Here is a 24,748-nt window from a genome sequence, read left to right as displayed (position 1 = left end):
CGTGTTATGAATGCGCTAGGACTCCGTTTATCACGGCTGCTGATCGGGTTGCTACTTTGTCAGATGGTGTGTTTGTAGTTTAACTTGTTTTATTTTACTAGTACACTTTTGTGCCGAGGAGATGGAATATGATCAGTGCTGTATTGCTCCTGATTTTGGGCTCGGACGAACCTTTTTTATTTAAACAATGCCTTAATCAGGAGTTCAACCTCATCGTCAGTCTGCATTAATGAATCCTTGTGTTTTTCTGCATTTCGCCATCTCTACGGCTCAGTACGTACCTTGACGTAACAGGGTGTGACGTACACTCGTTGCCTACTGGGCTGGTGTTTTCGTTTGGACGGAGATATGTTTTCGAAAACGCTTTTTGTGTGGACGAAAATATGACGTTTTCCGGTAAAAAAGACGTCTTTAAAAATATCCTTGTACGTGTGGACAGGGTTTGAAGCAGCATCTAGGTTTTGTGTATCTATGGCAGGAATGCTTTGTTTCAAAGGTAACAAGTAAGTAACAAAGGCGCAACGTTTCATTTCATTTAATCAATAAAAGATTTTTCTTTGAAGCTTAAGGCAAGCGAGCCTCCCAGCTTGCCCGATTTTCCCAGTAGCACTTTCAAGTGCACGATTTTGACACCAGATGAGGTCACCTGATGTCTGAACGCGTGTAAACCTCAGTGTAGAGGTAATTGGATCAACATGCCGCGGTTGTCAGACAATTTGCGATGGTCTCTTTGGAGACACCCTCCACAGGGAGAGTTACAGAGCTTGTGTTTCCTTTGCTCAGGTTTTGAAGCTCCTTCCCAGCACTTCAGAAGGCCCTGAGGTAGGCAAAGCCGAGGCCCTTCATTGGAATCGAAGCGATCCCTGTGAGGAAACGGACACGCCGTATCGCCAAGCGTGTACTTCAAACCACAAAGAGCAAATTGGCAGCGAATTCCTGAGCAGATGCTCTTGGCTCCTAATGAGACTGTTTATCCTCAGCAAAGCCTCTTCTGCCAAATGAGATGTGTTCGGTTCTGAGCGTGGCTTCATAAGACACGAGAGGCTAGAAGGGTCACAGCAGGCGTTTTACGCAAAGCTTAATTGCAGTGAGGTCGCATTTTGCTGTAGTTTTCTTTCCCACGCAGATCAGTGATGTGTTTTCCGTTGAGAGCTTTTGCATTTTTGCAAGTTTCTGCAGTTTTCTGGCTTTTCCTTTTCCAAATTCGATTAAATTTGAAAGCCCATAAATAATTATTCGTTCTGGTTCTTGGCTATTGACTGTTATTTCATGGTTTCTTTGAGGCCGTAACTGATTGTGCCGAGGAACGATGTGTCATGTTTAGCATTTTAGCCTGCATTGGGCCTGTCTTTTTTTTTTGTTTAAATGTTTTTCAACTGAATGAAAAAAATGCCTACCAGAAATAAAGGTTTCGTATTTGCGTGTGTATGTTGGTAAATTACCAAGCGCATTCACGTCACAACCAACACGCCTACAAAACTCCGTAAAAGGCAAAGCTCACTGAGAGAGACGACGAAATGACAACTAAATGGTGAAAGAGCGCCTCCTAAGCTACCACACGCTAACTCGTCCTCTTTTTATAGGGTGCCATTACTTTTGTCCTGATTGAACAGCTAGATTTATTTGGAATAAATACGTGATTTAAACGTGACAGTGTATATAAAAATCGCAGTAACTCATCGACAGTTACAGAATTTGAAGCCGATGAATCGAGCAAGTCTCCTTATAAGGAAATGCTCCTGTGAACAATTTTTCGAAGAAATTCGCTTTTATCAGTCGTCGTAAATGAGACATGGTGTTTACCAGTAGTAATTATTTTTTGAAAGCAGACTGATGGAAGCTTTTTTTTTTCTTCTTCATACTGATGTTTTCCACAACCAGCCTCCAGATTACATTTAATACTTATGTATCTTGAAAACGTGAAACTGACTCCAGCCCACACAGTCTTGGGAATACTCTAAACTTCAGCAGCGAGTAAAACAGTTGTGTGACATTTCTGTTTAGTGGGTGTATTATTATTATTATTATTATTATTATTATTATTATTTGCTTTTTTTTTTCTTTCTTCATTTTACTATTATTTACGTGTCACGTAGGCTGTGTTGGATCTCGGTTGCGCTCATGATTAGGGCTGAGAACCTGAAGCACTGGTTTCAGCTGAGCTACTTCTGGCTTGTGAGGATTTTTTTAATGAATGTTAGGTTTAGTCATGTAATGGTTTAGCTTTAGGGCAGAAAGGTTTCACATATTTGGTGTCAGTGTAAAAAGAAAATCTTAAAAAAAAGATTAAACCTCATTTCAGCCTCAGATGCTCTGCCCACAGGCCATCAAGGCCCTGATCACTTTTGAACCAGAGACATGTCGTATCAGCTATCCATCCGATACTGTACATGTTTATTCACACTAATAAAAACACTCTGATACCAGGTGATACCAGGTGATACCAGGTGATACCGTGTGACGTAAGCCTGGAGCCTACGTTGCTGTGCTGTCCTATCCTAGGCATGAACACACGTTTGTGCTTTTCACGATCGCTGTTTAAACCTAAACAGCTCAATAACATGTTCAGTAGCGTCCCTGATTTATACTAATTTATACTAATATTTATACACCTTTCTGGCCACAAGCTTCAGAATCATGATTGGCTCTCCACACTCCTGCAACTCAATGAGTTTTAACTCTGGGAATTTGAGACGGTCAGTCGTACCATTCATATTTCCTACTTAATCATCAAGGAAATGACATTCCTGAACCTAAGGAATGAAACAGAGAAGAATGGGTTTAAGTTTTATGTATCTGACCGCTCTCAGTCCATCGTCTTGCAGGCAGGTGGATCTGACTCCTTAACCAAGGCGTCCCACAAGGCTCTGTCTTGAGCCCGCTTTTATTCTACTTTTACTTTTACACGCTGCCTCTCTGATGTATACTGAAGAAATACAGGATGTCGGAAAAGTCAGGAAGCAGTGGGAATATGTTTAGCAAACTCTGCAAAAACGTGATCCAGCAGCTGAGAAACTGCGTAGAGAGTAAAGGCGAACGTGTAGAGCTTGTGTTGTGAATAATAGTTCGTTTTTTAGTAGTTTTACTCTCATTGGTTCCTGGCTTTTCAGACAGCCTGTATAAGTGATGATTTCATGGTTATACAGATAATCTACAATCTTAGGGGTTAAACTAAACTTACAGTTTTAACTGTACTGCCTTTTGCCTTGCACCACTTTTTTTTTAAAAAAATTTTTATTGAAAGTTATCCAGCAAATCTAAAATGCTTTTGCAATTCGGCAGAGGTATTGCACCAGGTTACGTGCCAAAACCGTACCTCCCAAGGACAGAAATGTGTTCTTCATGTTGTTTGTGTTGAGAAACATCCCGTGGCTGGTGTTCCTCCAGCTGCAGAAACCTCGGCTCCTTCAGCAGGATGTTGGAGACCATCAGACTGTTAGATAGAGAAGTGACACAAGAGTGCGACGCTAGTGTGTGTTCCTCCGAACACCTGACACCAGCACCAAACACCTGATCGCAAGCGATTCGAGTCATGCAGTGTAAAACGGTCAGCGAGTCTGAGTTTTTAAAAGTCATGTAGTGTGCACTCGGCATCAGCAGCCTGCACACGTAATCCCATTTGAATTTCACTCCTTTTTCCCGTAGACTGCATTCTGCAGCCGCTTCTGCTTTCCGTTCTCTCATCCTTTCTTCCCCTCAGATACCTCGGGTGCTTCTCTAATGCACTTAAACATCTAGAATTACATTGACTTTTACTTTAACCCTACACACATACACACACACACACACACACACACACACACACACACACACACACTCTCTCTCTCTCTCTCTCTCTCTCTCTCTCTCTGTCTGTCTCTTTCTGTGTCTCTGTCTCTCTCCCTCTGTCTCTCTCTGTTTCTCTATCTGTCTCTTTCTGTTTCTCTATCTGTCTCTCTCCCTCTGTCTCTCTCTATGTTTCTCTCTCTGTCTCTCTCTCTGTCTCTATCTCTCTCTCTCTTTCTGTCTCTTTCTCTCTCTCTCCCCCTCTGTCTCTCTCCCTCTGTCTCTCTCTATCTCTCTCTCTCTCTTTCTGTCTCTGTTTCTCTCTCTGTCTCTGTTTCTCTCTCTTTTTCTTTCAGTCTCTCTCTCTCTCTCTCTCTCTCTCTCTCTCCCTCCCTCCCCCTCTGTAGAGTGCTCTGTTCTTTGCTTCAGGGAAAACTGGACTCTCAGTGCAAACTAATACACTCTGAAATTTCTTAAGGGAACTTGCGATAGTTTGGAGACTCGTAGCTGTGAGTTTTATATCCTGCTTTAGGTTTCTTTAATTAACACTGGATAATCTATTGGCCGCAGTATGGAGGATGAAATACGACTTCATAAAAATGTTGCGAAACGTTGAGAGTGTGAAATCTGAAATGAGATCTGAGACTTGATAAATTTTGAATCGTAGAAAGAATAATGACGCAGTTATATATTTTCATTCCAGCCCATGGAAAAATGAATGAATATGCCAGTATCTGTGCAGCCAGTGGGTGTTTCTTACTGATACTCAATCTTCATATCGCAGATACGAAGAGACTTTTTATTATATTAAATTAAAAAAAAAGATCTGGAAATAGATTTTTAGATATTGAGTTATTGACGTCAATAAGGTTAAAGCAGACCCAAGTGTTCAACTTTAGATTTTGTTATGCTTTGCAGGTATATTCAGTGTCATGTAGATATTATTCATAGCATTTAATTAACATTAAACCCCCATCCTGAAACACATTCAATTCAATGTTTCTACTGAAATATTTGTCATGCGTTTAGTGATCGTGTGCTAATTTGTTGGTTGGTGCTGTATTTTCCTGTGGGAAGTTAGTGGTTGTGTGTGTGTGTGTGTGTGTGTGTGTGTGTGTGTGTGTGTGTGTGTGTCGCTCTGATGTCACAGGGGGACGTTGTTATTACTAGCGTGTCGAATAGGAGGAAAAAATCACCCATCTCAAACATATAAACATTCTTTTCTCATTCACCATTTTCCAGCCATGTTCATTAATGAGAAATCCAGTGCAGAATTAGTGGAAACGTTGCTGCAAACACTCGACTCAAATTCCCAGAATGCAGTGCAGCTATACGTCAGCTAGTTAGCGCTCTATGAGATGACGAGCGCGATGCCGTTGATGGCGGTGTTCGCGTGAATGTTGGAGCTTTGGAGCTGATGTGTTTGAGCATCTGGTGTACAGATGAGGAGGTGAGAGAGGACAGGCTAAAAGACTAAAGCGCCGCCGCATCGCTCTCTTTAAACAGATTACCACTGTTTCAGTCTTGCTGTCTTTAAATGGAGGAAAGAGCTTGCAGTTCTCCTTCAAAATCCAATACTGGGAAATATTCTTTATTAGCATTAAACCGCTGATGTTGTTGCTTCCTGTGATCAGTGGCCTGCTGTGTAAGATTATTCTGACGTTGCTGACGGGTCCATCAGCAGACAAACAGACTGATCTAGAAAATAACAGTCCATTTTTTTTTTTTGGCTTTTTGGTGTATTTGTTGCACCATCGAGCTGGAAAGCACCATCTGAGCTGATCTTCCTCCTCCATACTTTTCCCTTTGTGTCATTTCTCTTTTCCTGTGTAAAAAGAAGCAGCTATCAGAGCCTTTCGTTTCTCTCGTGTCTCGCTGGTCTGAGCGTGCTGCAGGCGTTCAGCAGGGAGCCACAGGGAAAGGCAGAGCGTTGGGTTCTTTTCCAGATGTTGCAGGCTTTACACGCTTGGCCAAACCCCTAATACAAGGCGACAAAGCACATTCGCACACGACCCGCCGTTTAATGAGGCGGCGAGGAAGACTTTTCCGACAGCAGCCTTGCACAGCGAGAAAGCCTGATGTTCGTTTGGGCAAAAGTCCACACGTGAGGATGGAAACATTCACGTGGGTTTGTTCCCCAGCGAAGTGCTGAGAGCTGCCGTGATGCGTCACAAAATCATCACCACGCCATCGTTTGTCTTTTACTGGAGCTTTCGGCAGATGTTCCTTCCTCTGCTGTAAATGAGATGCAGTAAAAGCCTGCGAGATGTCCAGTCTGGATATCCCTGATATGAGCAGGTGTTGGGAAAACACTTCAATTTTTTAATTAGATTTTTTGAAAGTAAATGTAGTTTGCAGTTCCTCTAAAGCCTTATTCAGATGGGATTAACTTTACGTGGAGTCCTGGGGTCCTTTCCTGTGTTACACTTGACAGGTGCTGCTCTGTGATTTTATTTCCGTCCGGATCGGCCATGTTGGTGTGTTTTTTATTTTTTTTTTGTTTTGTTTTTTTCCACCTACAGGCAGAATTACCTTCTGTTTTTCACCAAACTCCATGTGCACATTAGATTTTAGTCTTTTAGTAAAAAGATATCTGAACACTGCTTCCTGCAGTGTTTATCTCGTAGCGCACGTATCCATGGCCCTCCTCCAGATATTAAACACTTCCCGAGTCACGAAACGAAAAACGGATGCTTTAGAAGAGGTGCTTGACCGTGTATTCGGGCTGTGTGGTAAAAACCTGACTACACACGCTACCCAGGAAAGCACTTTCAGGAGGAGAAAGAAAATAAAACCATTAAGAAAAGCGAGGTGATTAAAGCAGACGATGCTGAACGTCTCTGGGTTTTTTTTTTCATCGTTGATGGAAAAGTGTTATAGATTCTGATGATCTGCTTTCATTAAAATGGTAAAATGTTTGACACTTAAGTCTTTATTAAATGAGTTTTAATGTTAAATGTTAAATGTTGCTTTAGTGTTTAGTCACAGATGCTGCCTGGCTTGCCATCAGTGATGATGATGATGATGATGATGATGGTTTCCTTGCCCTGAGCTCGAGGCTGCCAGTCCCAACCATTTTGGGTGTTTCCTGAAAATGCTTCTCATATTTGAACGAGAAGTTCTGGCAAACTTTCCCACAGTTCAGTACATTCTAGTCCAGCCAGTGAAAACAACTTTGTGATCAAATGTAGGTTAGACATACTTCACATAAATAGAGTCTGACACACACAAGTTGGGTTTTGCTTCATTTTTTTCTCATCAGTGCTGCGATTTGTGCGAGTTACAGGTTTTAGATGCATCACTTCTTGAAAGATGTGTAGTGTAGGATTCTTTTTGGTAAATGAAACAAAATGGTGTCTGTTAAGACAAAAAATGCTAACTGTAAGATAATAAGATAGTCCTGACAATCTGCCAATCTTTACACATGAAAGACGTTTGGCTACACGGTGACTGGCAGGAGCCACAACCAAACAACCAATCAGGACAGAGAGAGAGAGAGAGAGAGAGAGCGCGAGAGAGAGAGAGAGAGCAAGAGACAGCATGAGAGTGTAAACAAAGCAAATAGGAATGAGAGTGTGAAAGAGTCACTTACTCTTTTATACTGTAAGAGGAAAAATGTGGGGGCATTTGTAGAAGTACAGATTTTGCTAGTCGGCTAGTGGCTAACGGGTTTCGTCTGAGGTGATGTGTGTGTTTTTTTTGTTGATTGATCTGTTCACTTTTGGTGTGTGTAATTTTGACAAAACTGTGGCTATTCTCTAAACCTGGGGTAACCAGTCTTATCCACAAAGAGCCAGTGTGAGTGCAGGGTTTCATTCCGATCAGGCAGGAGCCACACCTGATTCCACCTGTTTAATCAGTTGATCTTGGCTTTCAGTAGACTCGGGTGTGGCTTCTGCCTGGTTGGAATGAAAACCTGCACCCACACCGGTCCTTTCTGGGAAAGATTCGACACCCCTGATCTAAACTGTGTCCTAGCTAGCATGCTAACACACATCGGCTAGAGGCTAGTGGGTGTTTCTGGTGTGTTTTTCTGTGCTTTATGCATTTAACATTCAGTATCTCACAGTACATTTTCACATAATTCCAAATCGTACATCGTGCAACTTTGGGAAAGCATTTAACATTTTAATTGCAATTAAGATTTAGTTCATTAGACAGATGAAACAAATGAAATTGTCCACATTTTTTAGTTTATATCCTGCAAAAACATTATGCCTTTGGCGCTGTAAAACCCACACTCGGCAGTGTGAGAGTAGGCGCTGAAGCCTGTCCCCGAGCCGGAGGACGGCTCGCCCATGATTAAGCAGGAGAATTAGCACAGATCATTGACCATTGTTCTGTAATCTTGTGTAATTCCTCTGCGCATATGAACGCAGGCTGTTTATAGATGGATCCGGATGAGATTTAATTACGCAGGTGGTGGGTTTCTGTTCGATTCGTGAATCATCATGGCCGTTTAGCATCTGTCCCTCCGCACCTTCCTCAGGACCAGACCATCCATCACATCATTCCCAAACTCTGCTGCGGCACCACTTCTCTCTTCTCGCTTTTGCCCAAAAGGGAAATAAACTTTCGCTCTTCCCGGAGTGACCCGAAGGCTTGTTTGCACTTTCGCGTCGCAGCTATTTGTCCAGGATAAATTATCGAGCTGAGGCTGCGTTGTGGAACACTCCAGAAAAATGATTTTTCATCCCAGTAAACATGACCTTAAGAGTTAGAGAGAAAGTTAACGTCTCTGTGTTGGACAGAAAAGCACCTCATCATCTCATCAGGGAACTTTTCTTGTCCTGCTGCGCAAATAACAATGAAACGATGGAAATATGTTTTTAGCGATTGTTATAATTAGTGTGAAGTAACTGTGAAATGCTGCTTGTTTCTGGCAGCATGCTAGAATTATTACACCGCGAGTGTTCCCTGAAACGTCTTTCCCGACGCTCGACACAGCGTGAGTGTCTGAGGCACTTTGACTGGGACTCGCTTGGTAATCTATGAGCTTTATTCTTTTCTAAATTTGCTGTCCGGTGGCAGGTGAGCAGTTTCACATGGGTCACAGAACACGTCACAGTGAATAGATACTGCTCATCACGCTTATTAACCCACAACTCAAAACACGCCGCACGTTTGGCTCACGTCCTGCGTTCGGCTTCATTCAGGATCGAAACGCTTTTCTCACTGCAGGAGAACTTTTCTAGAATTTGATTGGAAGGGGTTTGTTTCAAACGGACTACACTGCATGTGTGAAAGGACGCTTAGTGTTTGACACACACTCACTAGAAAATTTTCAGCAGTTTTCATTCTGTAATAAATCAGTAATAGTTGGATAATCTATGACTGAGGTGAGCGGATGAAATCGGAAGCATGTAACTGTAATAACGACTCGCTTTATGGTTCGTTTGTTTGTCTGTTAAAAATGAAATGGCCAGTGACACAGCTGCGTAAACATGGCATAAGCTGTGTATAAGCCGTGTAAATAAGCTTCATTACCGTTTAGTTTCTGTTCAGCGTTTACATTTCAATATGGCAGAATAAACTGCGCACACTGAGCTTCTTTTTAATAAAAGGTTTGCACATAATCCCCAAGTACAAGATATTTTTGGTTTGTTTCACACTGCTCACAGTGGTGCACCCGTCAGTCACTCGTTTGCACTCGTTTTCTAATGTGATTCCGCGTTCGGGCAGCCGTGTCCTCAGTCCAGCCGAACGCTCTCGGCGAACACGGTGCTGGCGAGATAACGTCCGGCTCAGGTGCAGAGGTGCGAAACCGTCTGCTGGGCTTTGGGGTTATGTTCCTTCCTCTCTCTCTCTCTCTCTCTCTCTCTCTCTCTCTCTCTCTCTCTCTCTGTCGCTCTGCGTTTTCCAGCTCACTGGAGCTCTTCTTCCTGCTCGGAGGTGAGCTCACCCCTCCTGCTCCTCCACCATTAGAATGCTGCAGAGCTCTCGCCTTCCTGCCTCTGCAGTCACCTCAGAAACGTTACTGCCATTTCTCTTCATTCAGGAAAATGATTAGCTACATTTTTAAACTCTGGCACTCCAACCTCGAGGATGATTATTCATGATTTTTCATCTAGAAATCGTGTTTAATGGCTTTCCTCATATTTAACTGCATATGGGTCCAGAGCTGGGCGTGTGCCATTGATCTTAAACCCTCTGGCTGTGCGATACAACACAACAGCTAAGAGTGTGTAGCTGCCAGTTTCCAGCAGCCACAGTTAGCTATGCGGAGAGGGCGGGGCGAGTGCCGAAAAATCGACAGTTCATGTTTGGTGCAAGCTGATGAGAGCTAGGATTAAACCGATGAGGACAGCACTTTAAAGGAAAAAAAAAACTTGTGCCACGTTGATAAAATATGTGGTTGCATTTTGATGTTTTATTTCAGCTAAATATTACTGCTGGTGATGAACTTTTCAAATTACAAGTGGGCAGCCTTGTGTGTGCGTGTGGGTGTGTGCGCAGTTGTTGTGAGGGTCAAGCTCACTTGCTGCTCCATTTTTCTTTTTCTTTTTCCTCTTAGTTCTGTTTCTGTATCACTGATCATCTCATATTGCAGAACTCTGCGTGCATTTCCATCATAAAAAAATCTGATGTGTTAGTAAATAATTGTAGCTCTTCAGTCACTCTGGAGTGAGATTGGAAGCCTTTAGTTTGACCTGTTTGCCATTTCTCACTGTCTGAAAGTGCTCTTGCTATAAAAAGTGGTGTTCAGGATCAATTTTCTCCTGCTCCCTGCCTCTCCCGTGGCCTCTCCTCTAACCTCCTAGCTTATCAGTTAGGAAGCCGCCGAGGCGTTAACATATGTCCTTCCTCGGCGACTGCGGTGGTGAATCATCGGTTAAGATTTCCAGCTTGGAAATGTGCTTCAGACTGGCGTGTCAGTGTGCTTGTGCATGGAGTGAGAACTGATCTCCGAATGTGTTCAGACATGCACGGCACGGTCACGACCCATTCTACACGCTTGCTGTATTAATTTGGCACAGGTTGTCGGACAAATTGCACCACGAATCGGAGGAGTGAAAGAACTTTGCCTCCATCTTATGGAAGTCTGCATGACGCCTGAAGTCCTGTGTAGCGGCATTGTGCAGGAGCAGCAGGCCGTGCTCACCCGTCTGCCAACACCCTGCTCTTCAGGCCCTTCTGCCAAGACAGCGTTCTCGTCATGTTGGCATTCACACAGAGGCTGTCTGGGATCATCAGACGACCGATCCGGCCCACGAGGGAGTTTTCTCTCACCTCAACTCATCCTCCAATACAGTTCCATTGAAGCGATGTAAAAAAGGACTAAAGCCTTGACTAACTTCAGGATGTATTGAAGTGTGTAACTAATGGAGATGATCTTCTCTAGCTTGGACCGCAGAGCGAAGCTTGTATCTAACAGCACATAAGACTACCGGTAAGCTTAGCTGATGACCAGCGGTGGCTTTTTATATAAATAAATGATACTTGTAACTGTGGTTTTAGTGGAGATGACATTTTAGTCTCACTCGAATAAATATATAAAGACAGATGGACTTTGGGCTCAATGCAGTCTATTTTCCACCACTTTTAAACACCTGACATAAATAATAATGTGTTTATGATGTATGGAAACATTCAGTGGGAGACTATTTTTCATTTAAAATATGAAATATTATTCCTACCTGCTTTCCTTGCTTTCACTCTGTCTGGGGTATAACGTTGTTTCCTAATAATTTGTCTTCATAACTTCATCAGAGTGAGGGGAAAAGAGATGCTGGTGTGGCAAGGACTGTTTATCATTGCTATAAGGCAAGACAGATAGATAGATAGATAGATAGATGGATAAAATAATACAACAATATAATCTGCACAATGCTATATATACTACACTAGTTATGATTTAGTCAGTAATGAAACTCTGCATATAGTATAACAACAGTGGTGTGAATAATAATAATAATAATAATAATAATAATATGCTTATCTTGTACAAAAAAGGATGTGTAAAAAATCAGGAACCAATGGGAGTTAAGCTACATATACATGACTTTGTGTTTATTATTTATTTATATGCTTATGTACACTTATTTTTACATTTATTTTTTTCCTTACAGGTAAAAAAAAAAAAAAGGCATTAACACTGAATGAAAAGTTAGAGATAGTGCTTCTTGGTGCTCTCATTGGTTTCTGACTTTTTTGACACTCTGTACTATAATACTATATATGTACAGTACACTAAAATATATATAGTATAATATAATGAAATATAATATAATATATACTCTATAATACTAAGTCATCACTAGCACGACACTATGAAAAACAATGTACAACAGCGCTGTAGTACTGCTGAACTATCTGTGATCCTGTGGCAACAGGAATAATTTGTTTCAGAGACGTTCCACAACATTAAACGTAACTATAAATGGACAAAAATGTACAACATGTTCTTTAATAAATAAACAGTGTGAATTGTTGGCAGATTTCAGGCTGTGCTGTTACAGGAAAAAAATCAGCTCCGTGTCATGACACCACTCTGTTGTTGAGCATTAAATTCTTTACGAAAGCTGGACTGTAAACATCTATAGGTTCTATAATGTAGAAGGAAAAGCCATTTTTCTAGTCATCGTAAAGCAAAAATGAAACCCAGAAGAGACAGTACATTCTTTATTCTTTATTCCTAAGCAGCACTAGGAGCGATTTCATAACCACAGGATCGGGTCTTCTGGGTTTTTCCACCTATTTAGTGAGTGAAATCTTTGCGGCGATGCTCTGCAGTAAACGTTCAGGTTCTACATCCGTTCTGTTTCGAGCTGCGCTGTGAATCTGGCGATCGTGACCAATTTCCTCCTGCTGTCCGCCTTTCCCGTGGCCTCTCCTCTAATCTCCTGGCTGACATCTATCAATTAGGAAGGTGGTGAGCTGCTAATGTTGTCTTTCCCTCGCCGAGTGCGGCAGCAGCAGTCAGAGCGAGGTCAGACCTGACAGGAAGACGGACAGGCTGTGTCAGCGTGAAGGCTAAAGCGTTTTCATTACAGCTCTCTGACACGCTGTACTACAGCCCAACCTCCCCCATCATCATCTCTCCCACTGTGCAGGATGTGTAGATTAATCCTGCTTTCCTCATGCACGTCAGGCCATTTTAAACATTTTACTGCGCACCTCAAACCCCACAAACATGTGGCCATTATACATCGGCGAGGCGCAGAGTCACAGGCGTGCCGTGCCACTGGGCTGAGGACGTGCTCTGACTGCGCGATGGAGCAAAAGCAGCCGTCAATCCTGAAAGCAATTTAGTCTGCTGAAAGGGAGAGAAATAGCTGTGAGATTTTTCAGACTGACACAACACTCCGTTTTGAGTGCACGTTTGTTGTTTTTTCCTCATTTCTCATGTCGAGAAGATGAAGACGGAGTCAAAAAGTCTCATCCTCTTTTTCATGTTGCGAGCGTTTTTCAACCTGACGGCAAATTTCCACCCCCATGCCATACTTAAGTACCCGTGCTGATTTGGTTCCCCTTCAGGCCCAGGATCCATGCAGACCAGAATGCTCTAGAAGCACAACAACACCAGAATGAATTATTAAGTGTCACAGCTGCTGTAACCTGTAACTAAAGGTCATGAATCATTATTTTAAAGTGAACACTTGGATCACGTATCAGAGTATTCCAGGTCTTTCACTAAGGGTTCTTTCATCCAGTGTCATATTTCTGCACGCTCGTTCTCTTCGCTTGAAATGTGAAATAATCGAGCTGGTATGAAAGCAAGAACCCGATATGTAGTGTTAGTGTTAGTGTTAGTGCAGGATTTTAAATAAGCATACGTTATGTTACGTTATGGGTTATGTGTGAGATGTTAACGTGTGCCGTGCTCTAGCAGGGTCACGTGGCTCACTGCTTTGTGCGGCCTCCTTGACCGCTCGCTTGCAGTGAACAGTTAATATTAGGTACACCGTATATTCTCCATCTTGCTGAGCCATGTGTTAGCACAATCTGCTGACATTAGAGAGGCTCTACCTCACCGTAACTGCACCTGGGAAAGTCAAACAGATGAAGTCCAGACGGTTTAACGGTGCCAGCTCGTACTTCCACACTGTCGAGTATACTTGGAGAACAATTCGGTACTTTTGCACAGTAAAATGTTTAATAAAGAAAAAACATTATTTCTCAAATCAATAGTATTTTTCTTTTATTTGATTTTATGTTTATTTTAGATCTTATTTTCTATTTGACATGGGCTTTTTTGCAGGTTGTGGGCTGAGTGTTATGTGTACTTTAGATTAATAATATCTATAAAATTAAAATATATTTCCATTCAAGCAAAGTAAGTTGAATAGAGTAAAAAAAAAAAGAGAGAGAGAGAGAGAGAGCACGTTTGTCACGTGATTCTGTTCTTTCGTGGCGCGCCTGTGCCATTACCAAGACGGCGATCTTCTGCACTTGTAAAGTGACTGGATCACAATGACTGACATGTATCATGATATAACTGTTAAAAACAGCTCTTCGGTAGCTTTCAAACGACACCAGACTCTGCGGCTCTGCACTCTACGCTCCCCGAGAAAGAGGCCGCATAAGTCGGACATTTTAACCGACTTTAGAGCTCTATTTATGGCTAAAATCACACCTTGGGCACTTCCACATTCCTCATTGTGTTCAGGAGATAATTTCAAACTCCACAGGTCAGAGACTATGTTTATTTAATGGAACAAATTTTTGGAGGGCTGGACCTCGGGAGCCCAACCTCGATGGCCGACCTTGGTGTGCTCTCCTGGGCTCGCTCCCGTCTCACCCTCATTATAAAAAAATACTCGTGGATCAGAACGCAGCAGTAGCTTCCAAAAAATGTGTGTATACAATTCTTACGTAATGTGTACACTGCCAGATGTCTGTTTTATGTATCCTGGTGTAGGTTATTGTTTCCCATATTGGATGCCATATTGGTAACTCCGTGACTAACACGGATCGTGTATAATAGAGAACTGCACGGTCTGTATTTTAACTCTATAATTATACCTTATTTATACCCTGTTCCTGTGCCAAACATAGCCTTAAACTTCACAGTGGTTTGGTTTACTCTTTCTCATAGCAAAATTTTTATTTAGGACAATATAAAATATGAGACTATTTTATGACCTAGTAGTTACGTTAAATATTAACACATTTAGAGTTAATTTAAAAGCAGGACTTCAGATATTTAGAATTTTGGTTGATTATTGGGATGATTTTGTGACAGATCTGGCAACCCAGTACACCAGAGCAACCGACCTCGTATAGAAACGCAAGTAAAACGAATTTAACGACGGCTGTGTATTTAATGCAGAAAGTCACGTGTTAGGTACGGATGTGGCTGTTATTAAAATATAGGTATCTCAGTAGTAATAAATTACTGTAATAATAATATGAGGTCATTTTAGGACCTTGGAAGAACTGTTTGAGGAAACTGAATGGCTTTAATAATGTGTTCTTGAAAAATCTATCTAATGACATGATATCATCTTGTAAATAATACAACAATACAACAAGGGAACCGACCCCAAGGGAGCTGCTGTAGCGACCCCTAACGGGAGCAGCCGAAAGAACAACCGCAGGATGGACATCGGGTTGGTTTTGTGGACCTGGCAACCGTGGCCAGCTTTTCAAATCTTCGCTGAAATTTTCACTATAAATTGGAAGCTTTACTTCCAGGTGTTTTAAAAAGTGGGCGGAGCTTGTTCAGCTTTTCATCTTCACTTAACTTCATTGTTCATTTTTGAGCACTTTGTGTGTCGTCGCTTCTGAGCAGTCTTAAGATGAATCACGCATTTGACGCGACCTCCGTGTCTCACCTCCTGTCTGTCCCGGAGCGTGACTTATGGTGTCTTTGGATGAGGATGAGGCTCAGATGATGGGTTTCTAGCCTGATGTACGCAGCTTTCAAATCGAGGTAGGATAGAGAGCGTTTGAGTGCATGTGGGTTTTTCGCTGGCTGACAGAATTATGCCACCAGCTCTGACGAGGTTACGCTGAAGCGTCCTTGCAGGAGTTCGCCTTCTGGGAGTGTTGTTAACGAGGGCCGCGCAATCGTGCGGTTAGCAAGAGCGTTGACGTTTCCTCCTCGGCGGTGCTGCTACGCTGTCGTCAAGGGGTTGTGTTTGTGCTAGTTCACATTGTGCCACCCGTGTGTGTGTGTGTGTGTGTGTGTGTGTGTGTGTCCTGAGCATGCCTGATTCTCTTCATTATTTGTTCTTCCTTCATTAACTCCTCTTCAGCAAGCTGTTGTGTTTAATGAAGAGCGCCGAAACTTGACGACAGCAGAGAAATCGGAAGCGCTTAGAGACAAATGCCACTGATCTTTATTTTTAGATTTTTATTCCCTGTGAGTCGTTACCCAGAGCGAGCATGAGAGAAGGGAGGCAAGCGTTTTTTTTTTTTTTTTTTTTCTTTTGGATGTGCAGTCACTCAGTAGTAACCTTCTTTGCTGTTGTGTGGCGTCCTGGGGAAATGTCACGTCATAATCGGGTTGATCAGCACGGATGGACAGTCTCTTAAAGCCCCCGTGAAATGTCTCGAGAGCCATGATTCGACGTATGTTGACATATTTGCTTTGGGAAAAGGAAGGAAGATTGACGGCATGAAGAAGCGTTTGACTGATTTACACAACAGCCAATAGCGTTCGAGATACGCCATGCCACACCCATATCCACTTTAATGAACTAGCTCTATATGGAGAACAGCAAAGAGTTTAACGAGAGCATTTTTTTTTCCAGCTGCGGAGGATTTCTCACTGCCTTCACCCACACCTGTCCACTTTAACCAGGACAATATGCGAGACGACAGAAATGTTATGCTATACATGTTTGAGGCGACGTTGAGCATCAGATCCGCAGGTTCTTCACCATCTGACATCTCTGAGTGGTGGACACAGTGATATTACTGACTCTTATTCATGGAGACGGTGTATACAGACAGAATTGCGTTCTCAGTCAGTCTGAGGTGCCGATTTCCCGCTTTGAAGAGCCCCAAGTTAGCAAAACACTCCTCTTTCAAATTAATAAACTCACAAATATACACCGATGATCCATGATTACTGCTAATAATCTGCTAGAGCAAGACACGCCCCCGGGGGCAGGACATGTATGTTGTAGAGACGCTTTAATATGACGAACGTAAGACTGGGATTAGCACAGGATGAGTCATCCACATATTTTAAATCCTGACTATAAAATTAAAATCTCCAAAGCTGTTAGTGTCCATAACACTACAGCTACACCAAGCTCTGAAACACATTTTGATTTTAAATCTTGGATCAGTCTGCAGCAGAAATGTGTGCTAACCGAGGGCTGATGCAGGGACAGCTTGTTTACAGCTTCTGTCACGCAGCATCATCACTGCAGATACTTGTTTTTGGAGCTTGTCCTCTGGATATGCTTCAGTTCCAGTGCAAAAAAAAAATAAAAAATCATGATGTTATATAATGAATCAGTAAGCGTTTGCTTTTGAATTGAGAAAGCGTGCTGGGTTTAAATGAAACGGATCCTATTGCACTCCTCTAACATTAAAATGTATATGCAGGTGCCATGTGAATGATGTGAAATTGCTTTTCTGTGGCTCTTGTCCTTGACGTCTTGAAAGCTATATAAATGCAAAAGCTGCAGTAGACTGAGGCACTAAGGTTCATTGCAGCCTTGCACACTGTAGTGTGGAAAAAAAAGTCAGAATGAGCTGTTAGGGAATAAATCATGATATTATTCATGTGAAATGCACATGACCAGCGAGGTTATAACTCCTATTAACACGGATGTTTATGTCTGAGCTGCGCAGTATGACAGTATTATATCTGTCTCGTAATAAATTATAACACAATAAACTTTTCACGTGATTATCATCAGTATTTTCATAACAATTAAGAGCTCTGTTTGGAAGCTGTCGATTAGATTAAAACTGTACAATGTAAACTGTTTTTGTAATTTCTATTTTTTTTTTACAGTAAATAAATGACAGTGATGCATCTTTTTGATCTGCTGCCCACGCAGCGTAACACATTCAGAGGAAAGCGCAATCTGCCCTCTTCCACATACATGAGCTCACAAATGCACACGATTGGCTAGTATCTCTGTGACTGACAGGAGAGAGACAGCGAGTATGCCCCTTCCGCTCAGAAAACACAGCCAGTTTTGCTCCCTTGACTCCAGACCACGGATGGCTGTGACATCGCTGGGATTCGATCTCGCCGTGTCTCGACGATAGGGCTGACGCTTGAGTTGCTTGTTGAGTTTTCTGAAACTTACTATGGCAAATAAATTAACACAGGAGGGACGGGTTTCTGCTTACGAACCCGGATGATCATGTTAATTTATTTGGCAGTATCTAACGTTAGATGCTACAGGAAGGAACTTACAGTGATACGGTGAACTTTTCTCGATTCATTTATTTCTAGAAAACTTACATTGGAATCCCTTTAATCAGCCACCTGGATCTTCTGATTGGTTTAATTTACTTTTCTCCTGCTCCTGATGTAGGCAACGTGGAGACAAATTTATACCAGTCATACCAAGTAAGTCGCTAAGAGACTCCTGCGCAGGATTCAGCGTATAAATATGTTGTGTAACTTATTATTATTGTTATATGTAACTTGTTGTTATTATTATTATTATTATTATTAACGGCAGTCAAACGACTTTTTCCGCAACTGCCTGCACAAACACTGACGCGTCAATCACGTAGTTGGTCAAGGGGAAGGTAACACAAACATCCGGACGGAAGTAAAATCACAGAGGAGCATCTGCAAATGATGGAATTACTCCACGTCTCCAAGTAAATCTAATTCCGCTTGAAATGATGATTATACTGTATATTATGCAGTTTAATCTATTTGGCCTTTTGCAAATGACTGAGCTTAAGCAACATGATATGATTCGTCATGCATCATTTTCTGACCCGTAATTTTTCCTGCAGTTTCATGATCTTTAACTGTTTGTGTTCTGTGACCCAGACTGGGCCTCCTCATGCGTCCTGATTCTGCCTGCGGGCTAACAGAGGTGGCCCGGTTGTCCTGAATCTGCCATGGCTGAGGCCCACTTTCCCAGAAAATCTCTGCAGGCTCATTTTCTTATTCATTCCAGGGCCACTTTCACCCTCTCCCACTCTCCCCTAAACTACACCATCACCGTGCTCTGTTTCCGTCCTGACAAGCAAGGTGCTTCTTACGCCTAAAGTAAACAAGTTATGCTAATATTCCTCAATAAATCATAAAAGGCTTTTAGCCCAGGGTGCTTTCTGATGATCTGTAGGACATGTGGGAGGTAAACAGCACTTGAAAGATCTCGTTGTGATAAAATCGCTGCTTCATGTGAGTGGATGCAATGCACAGATTGTCCATTATAGAGATCTTAATGACGCCGTGGTGGGATTTTCAACAACCTCGGCACTCAGGGAATAGAGAGCGGTAATGTTGAGGATGTGTGGTTGTGTAATAAATTTGCGTGCGTGTGATTTATGTTGATTTGCTGTAGAGGGTAAAGAACTGCTCTAAAAGCTACTCCTTTCTTCCGAGAACTTTGGAGAAAACTTTAATCCAGGAGTTGGAGAATTTATTGAGGTGTTATTGTTCTTAAAGTCTGTTAAATATCAGATTGTGGGTTCATAAGAGATTATAACGCGACTCGTGCAACGTGGTTATTTTGTGCAGGACTGATGTAAACAGCGGATGTAAGTGATTGATGGAAATGTGTTACCATGGAGAGAGCATAATGTCTTGCATCTCAAATAGTCCACAGTAGTTTCCTGCACATACAAACCATGTCTTCTTAAAAAAGAAAATTCTTTTTATAATATGCTTTTGACCTGATTTAACATCTGTGAGAAAAACAGAATGTCCTCCGTTTGCCAACATCATTTGAAGCACAGCAAATGAAAAGAAAAACAGGAAGTAATTTCTTTTGCATCTTTTCTCATCAAAACCCTCATTGCCTGAAGATAAAGGGAAGTTATAAATTGCCCTCGACACGAGGTTGTCCATTTAGTGGTCTGGGATTATTTCTGGGTTATTATTGAGTGATTATTTCTCTGTTGCGCTTTTTTTCTGCAGAGGGAGATGACAGAACAGCTGACGGCTCTGCAGGACAGCGAGAGAGGACACACCGAGGCTTTACAACTGCTGCAGAGACAGCTGACCGAGACCAAGGTAACTCCAGCACGAGGTCTTGTTCCTCTCACGGACCACTGAGCTTTCAGCAGAACGCTGGGGAACACCTTTTGTGGAGAACATATGAGTATAATTTAAACAAACTACCTCTTTATTTTTCTTTTGTTCCTGTTTATAGTATTCCTCGATAGAAGACGTCTAGCGCACACATCATTGATCTGATTGCTGGCACTGATACAGATGACGCATGATAGTCATGTGATTTCCACAATTCCAACACGGTGTTACACATTGCCGTGCTGTTCTCTGTATCACGTCTTTTAATTTCATATTTGTCTGCTTTGTCAAGTATATAAGTGACGCTGGGATGTGCATGAGAGTGTGTTTTAATGTACGTGCTGTGAACGAGTGAAAATTACAGAAATTACATAAAGGTCATGGATCAGACGCTCGGTACTCATTTCCCGCATGCTGTTTTCAGATGTTTTTGGGAAATGCACTGAAAACCCGAGTGTGGCCAAAACATAAAAACCTAACAGCGCTATTTATTTATTTATTTATTTATTTTTTTTTTAAATACCCGAGTTGGTAGCGAAGTTAATACTGGAGCTGTAGTATAAATGTTAGTATTGAAGAGTTAGAATTGTAATAGTGAGTACTGAAGTATGGGTATTGTAGAGTCAGTAGTGAAGTCAGTATTGCAGAGTCAGTAGTGAAGTTAATAGAGTTAGTAGAATTAGTGTTGTAGAGTCAGTATCCATGAGTCAGTATCAAAGATATTATCGAAGTGTATCAAGATATCAAAGAGTCAGTACTGAAAAGTTAGTACCAAAGTTAATACTGTACATTTAGCAGTGAAATCTGTCAGTGTTGAGTCAGTACTGAAGAGTCAGTACTGAAGAGTCAGTACTGAAGAGTCAGTGTCGAAGTTAGTATTGTACAGTTAGTAGTGAAACTAATATTGAAGAGTGAGTATTGAAGTTAATATTGTGCAATTAGTAGCAAAGTTAGTATTATAAAGTTAGTAGCAAAGATGATATTGAAGTGTCAGCGCTGAAGAGTCAGCGCTGAAGAGTCAGCGCTGAAGAGTCTGTATCAACGAGTATTGAAGTTAGTATTGTAGAGTTAATTGTGAAGTTAATATATATCGAGGAGTCAGTATTGAAATGTCAGTGTTGAAGTTAATCTTGTAGAGTTAGTAGTGAAGTCAGTATTTCAGAGTCAGTATTGAAGTTAATATTGTGGAGTACTGAAGTTAGATTTGTGTAGTTAGTAGCAAAGCTAATGTAGAAGAGTTGGTGTTGAAGATAACATTATACAGTTAGCAGGGAAGTCAGTGTTGAAGAGGCAGTAGCGAAGTTAATATCGATGAGTCAGTATCGACGAGTCATTACCGAAGAGTCAGTATCGACGAGTGATTATCGAAGAGTCAGTAACGAAACGTCAGTATGAAACCCCTCCTTCAGTGGACTCCATTAAACTACACTGAGCACGTGTGAAAAGCCAAATGAATTCCTCCTAGCAGCAGCTGATAAATGTCCTTCCTGCTCCCTGTGTCTCATTACACGTTCATGGTAAGTCTCTCTCTCTCTCTCTCTCTCTCTCTCTCTTTCTCTTTCTCTTTCTCTCTCTCTGTCTGTCCCTCTCTCTCTCTCTCTCTCTCTCTCTTCACTCGCAAGTGACATTCCATCAGGCAGTTTGCTTTATTGAGCAGCTACTTCATCATGGCACCTTGTGCTGAAATCGCAGCAGTCTTCTCTCCATCCGACTCTTTTCTCTCCGTTTTCTCTCTCTCACACCCCTCAGTCTTTCACTCTGTCGCACTGCTGAAGGTGATTGGCTTTCTGACAGTAAAGACGTCTGCAGTCCACCTCGTTTATCATCAGGGAGGGCCGCTTTACGTGGTGCTTTATGCACCGCTGTTCCCGACTCCCGTCACTTGAGATGTAGAGCACAGCACTCAGTCTGGAGCTTCACCTGATTGAGTTTGTCTGCATTTCTCAGAATACCTTTCTATCTCAGCGTGCATTGACTACCTCACTCTCGTTCCTCAGCTCGCTGTTCATGTTGGATTTGTCAATATGTGGTTAGACTATCTTGTTGGAAAGTGTTCTTTACGTGGAACTTTTATCTACTCCTTCATCTGTGTATCTATTCATCCACATGAGAGATTCTATCAGTGACATGCTTGTATTCTGTCCAACATTTTACACACAATGCTTACCTTTCAAAGAACCATGTCTTAGTTGCCTGGAAATATTATTAATCAGGTTGTGTAATCAGGCTGTGTAGTAAATAAATCCATCTGCATCGTCTGTAGTGCAGTGGTTTGTTCTGTCTTAGCTTGCTGGATGAGGGGGAAAAAAAAAAAAGCTGGTGAATGCTACATCATCATCACTACTGAACCTGCTTGTCTTTGGGCAACTACAAATAAAATACACTGCTAGCCCAGACACGTAATCTGCTTGTCCTTGGCATCTGAGCTAGTCATTTTTCCATGCCTGAGATAACAGAGTAGATTGTTGCTTGTTTATCAGAGTAGGTGTGGAGAGAGGGAGACATAAAAAATACTGTTGTGCAGCAGAGAATCACAAGATACTGCCAGTTTATTAGATATACACTTGTGATACACCCATGATGAATTAATCCACCACCCATACAGCATCTGGACACCAGCATGGTTCTCTGGTTGCTCCTTCATTCCTTTTGGTGACGGTCGGCCACGCCTACAAACTGACCTCTTCTTTATGGCCAAAAGTTTGTGGACACCTGAAAATCACACCCATATGTGGTTCTTCCTCGAACTGTTGCCACAAAGTTGGGAGCACACAACTGTACAGAACATCTCTGCATGCGGTTGCATTAGTTTCCCTTCACTGGAACTAAGAGGCTCAAACCTGTTCCAGCATGACAATACCCCTGTGCACAAAGTGAGCTCCATGAAGACATGGTGTGTGAAGGTTGGAGTGGAAGAACTCGAGTGTCCTGCACAGAGCCCTGACCTCAACCCCACTGAACACCTTTGGGATGAACTGGAACACCGACTGAACCCCAGACCTCCTCGACATCCCAACATCAGCGCCTGACCTCACTAATGCTCTTGTAGCTGAATGAACACAAATCCCCACAGCCACACTCCAACATCTAGTGGAAAGCCTTCCCAGAAGAGTGGAGCTCATTATAACAGCAAAGGGGAATAAATCTGGAACGGGACACATATTTTTGGCCAGATACTGTATGTAAGAGGTTAACCTCGTAATTGGCAGTTAACCTCTTGTTTAGTTCTTGCAGCATTACTTTTGTTTTTAGAAGGTTACCTTCAGCAAACTTTAGCAAACCCACTCCAGTTTCAGCTCAGCGTTGATGCTGTTTATGGGCTGAAGTGCCGTCGTTGCGTCTGATCGAGAGGCTCTGCGGGGAGGTGGGCTTGATTAGCAGATGCTCAGGGGAGCGAGCTGCAGGAAGACCTAGCATCTGCAGGCTAGGATACTTTAAATAGCTCATAGCTCTCGTAGTCTCCGACTGAAGTAGATCTCTCACAGAGCTCAACATCAAGAACTCGACATCATTAGAGCATCAGTAAACATCGCTCATCCATCAAGCATCACCAGGTGTGCAAACCCGCCCAGGGGAATAGTGCAGATCCTTCCTCAGTTGGGGGTTGGAATCATCTTAATGAGATTTCAGCCTCCATGTGGCCAGGAAATAAATTTCTGTTTGAGCATTGGGTGCTTTGAGGATGAAGAGGGCAGTTGTTTTTGTTTTTTTTTTTTGTTTTTTTTTTTTTTTTTTCTCGAGGCAGATTACCTGCAGGTAAATGCAGCTTTGTAGTTAATTACACGCCTCTGTTCTTCTCTTCCCTTTGCTCGATGAGAGGCAACATGCTGATGTCAAGAAGGCAGAATGTTGCAGCATTCTCTTATGTGAGAAAGCTCGTTTTACCCCGTGGCGGTTTTGGATCTCTTTCCTTGCACTGATTTATGATATGCTTGATGCTCTAATGGACGTGATTCCTTTTTGTTTGGAGATGTGTCATACGTTTGGACTTCGTCTCCTCTCCCCAGGGAAAAAAAAAATCCCACACTGTTTTGACTTCGGAGTTTGGCAATACCTTGCTCATCTTCCCGACAAAGTGTACAGTTGTTTAATACCTAGCATTTATCTACCTGTCAGCTTACTCACATGCTAGTACACACTGTCCATGACTAACACAGCAGATGGAGGCGTTCGATCTCCAGACAGCTCGATCTTATCCACACTGTCGTCTGTTTCGTAAGCCTGACTTACCATATTCGCCCATCTTTGGCAAGGATAATTGCTCTTTCATAGGCTGTTATATTATACCACAGCACGGTTGAATTCTCGACTCTGATTGGTCAGAATGTGTAATTTTCTGTAACATCAACTCTGATGTATCGTTTCTATAGTAACAGCTCATTTGCAGGGACTTATATGGCAAACATTCCACATAAACTTTAAAAAGAAAAAAGCCTGTAAACATTGATATGATGAAGTTTTCTGTAAGGAGACATTTATTTATCATTTATGGAAGGAGTCTCCGGTGTCAGTGCTTTGCAACAGTCAGAGGTAAAGCTGCATCTTCAAGTTATCAGACATCTTCGGGACAGAGGACGCTGTATTTTGTAGTTTCTAGCTCCTATAGTGTAAGGGATAACAGCCCCTCACTTGTTAACTGATGTATAAGAGGAGTAAAAAAACATAATCATCTTCAATGTGGTAACAGTAACGCTGCTCCATTGCTGATTACTTTCCTATAACAGCATGACATGGAGTGATTTATTCCTTACATGGTGTCTTTAATGTGTATAAAACGTGGCCTGAAGCTGTTTTACTTTCTAGTTCACTGCTCTGAATAAATGTTTTCTTTTGTTTTTATCTCCGGCTTGC

General features: G+C 42.1%; 1 protein-coding gene across 1 annotated transcript in view; it reads left to right on the top strand.

The window, feature by feature from the left end:
- Positions 1–24,748, top strand: part of trim62.1 (tripartite motif containing 62, tandem duplicate 1) — a 44,189-nt gene that overhangs the window by 6,723 nt on the left and 12,718 nt on the right. Inside the window, exon 3 of the mRNA XM_026932979.3 lies at positions 19,784–19,879. Coding sequence (XP_026788780.1) covers positions 19,784–19,879 — 96 coding nt within the window. The remainder of the gene's footprint in view (positions 1–19,783; positions 19,880–24,748) is intronic.

The sequence above is a fragment of the Pangasianodon hypophthalmus genome, chromosome 20 (assembly GCF_027358585.1).
Source record: "Pangasianodon hypophthalmus isolate fPanHyp1 chromosome 20, fPanHyp1.pri, whole genome shotgun sequence".
In the NCBI taxonomy this organism is placed as follows: Eukaryota; Metazoa; Chordata; class Actinopteri; order Siluriformes; family Pangasiidae; genus Pangasianodon; species Pangasianodon hypophthalmus.
Note: the sequence above shows the minus strand (reverse complement) of the source record. Positions and strands in the feature narration are given on the sequence as shown.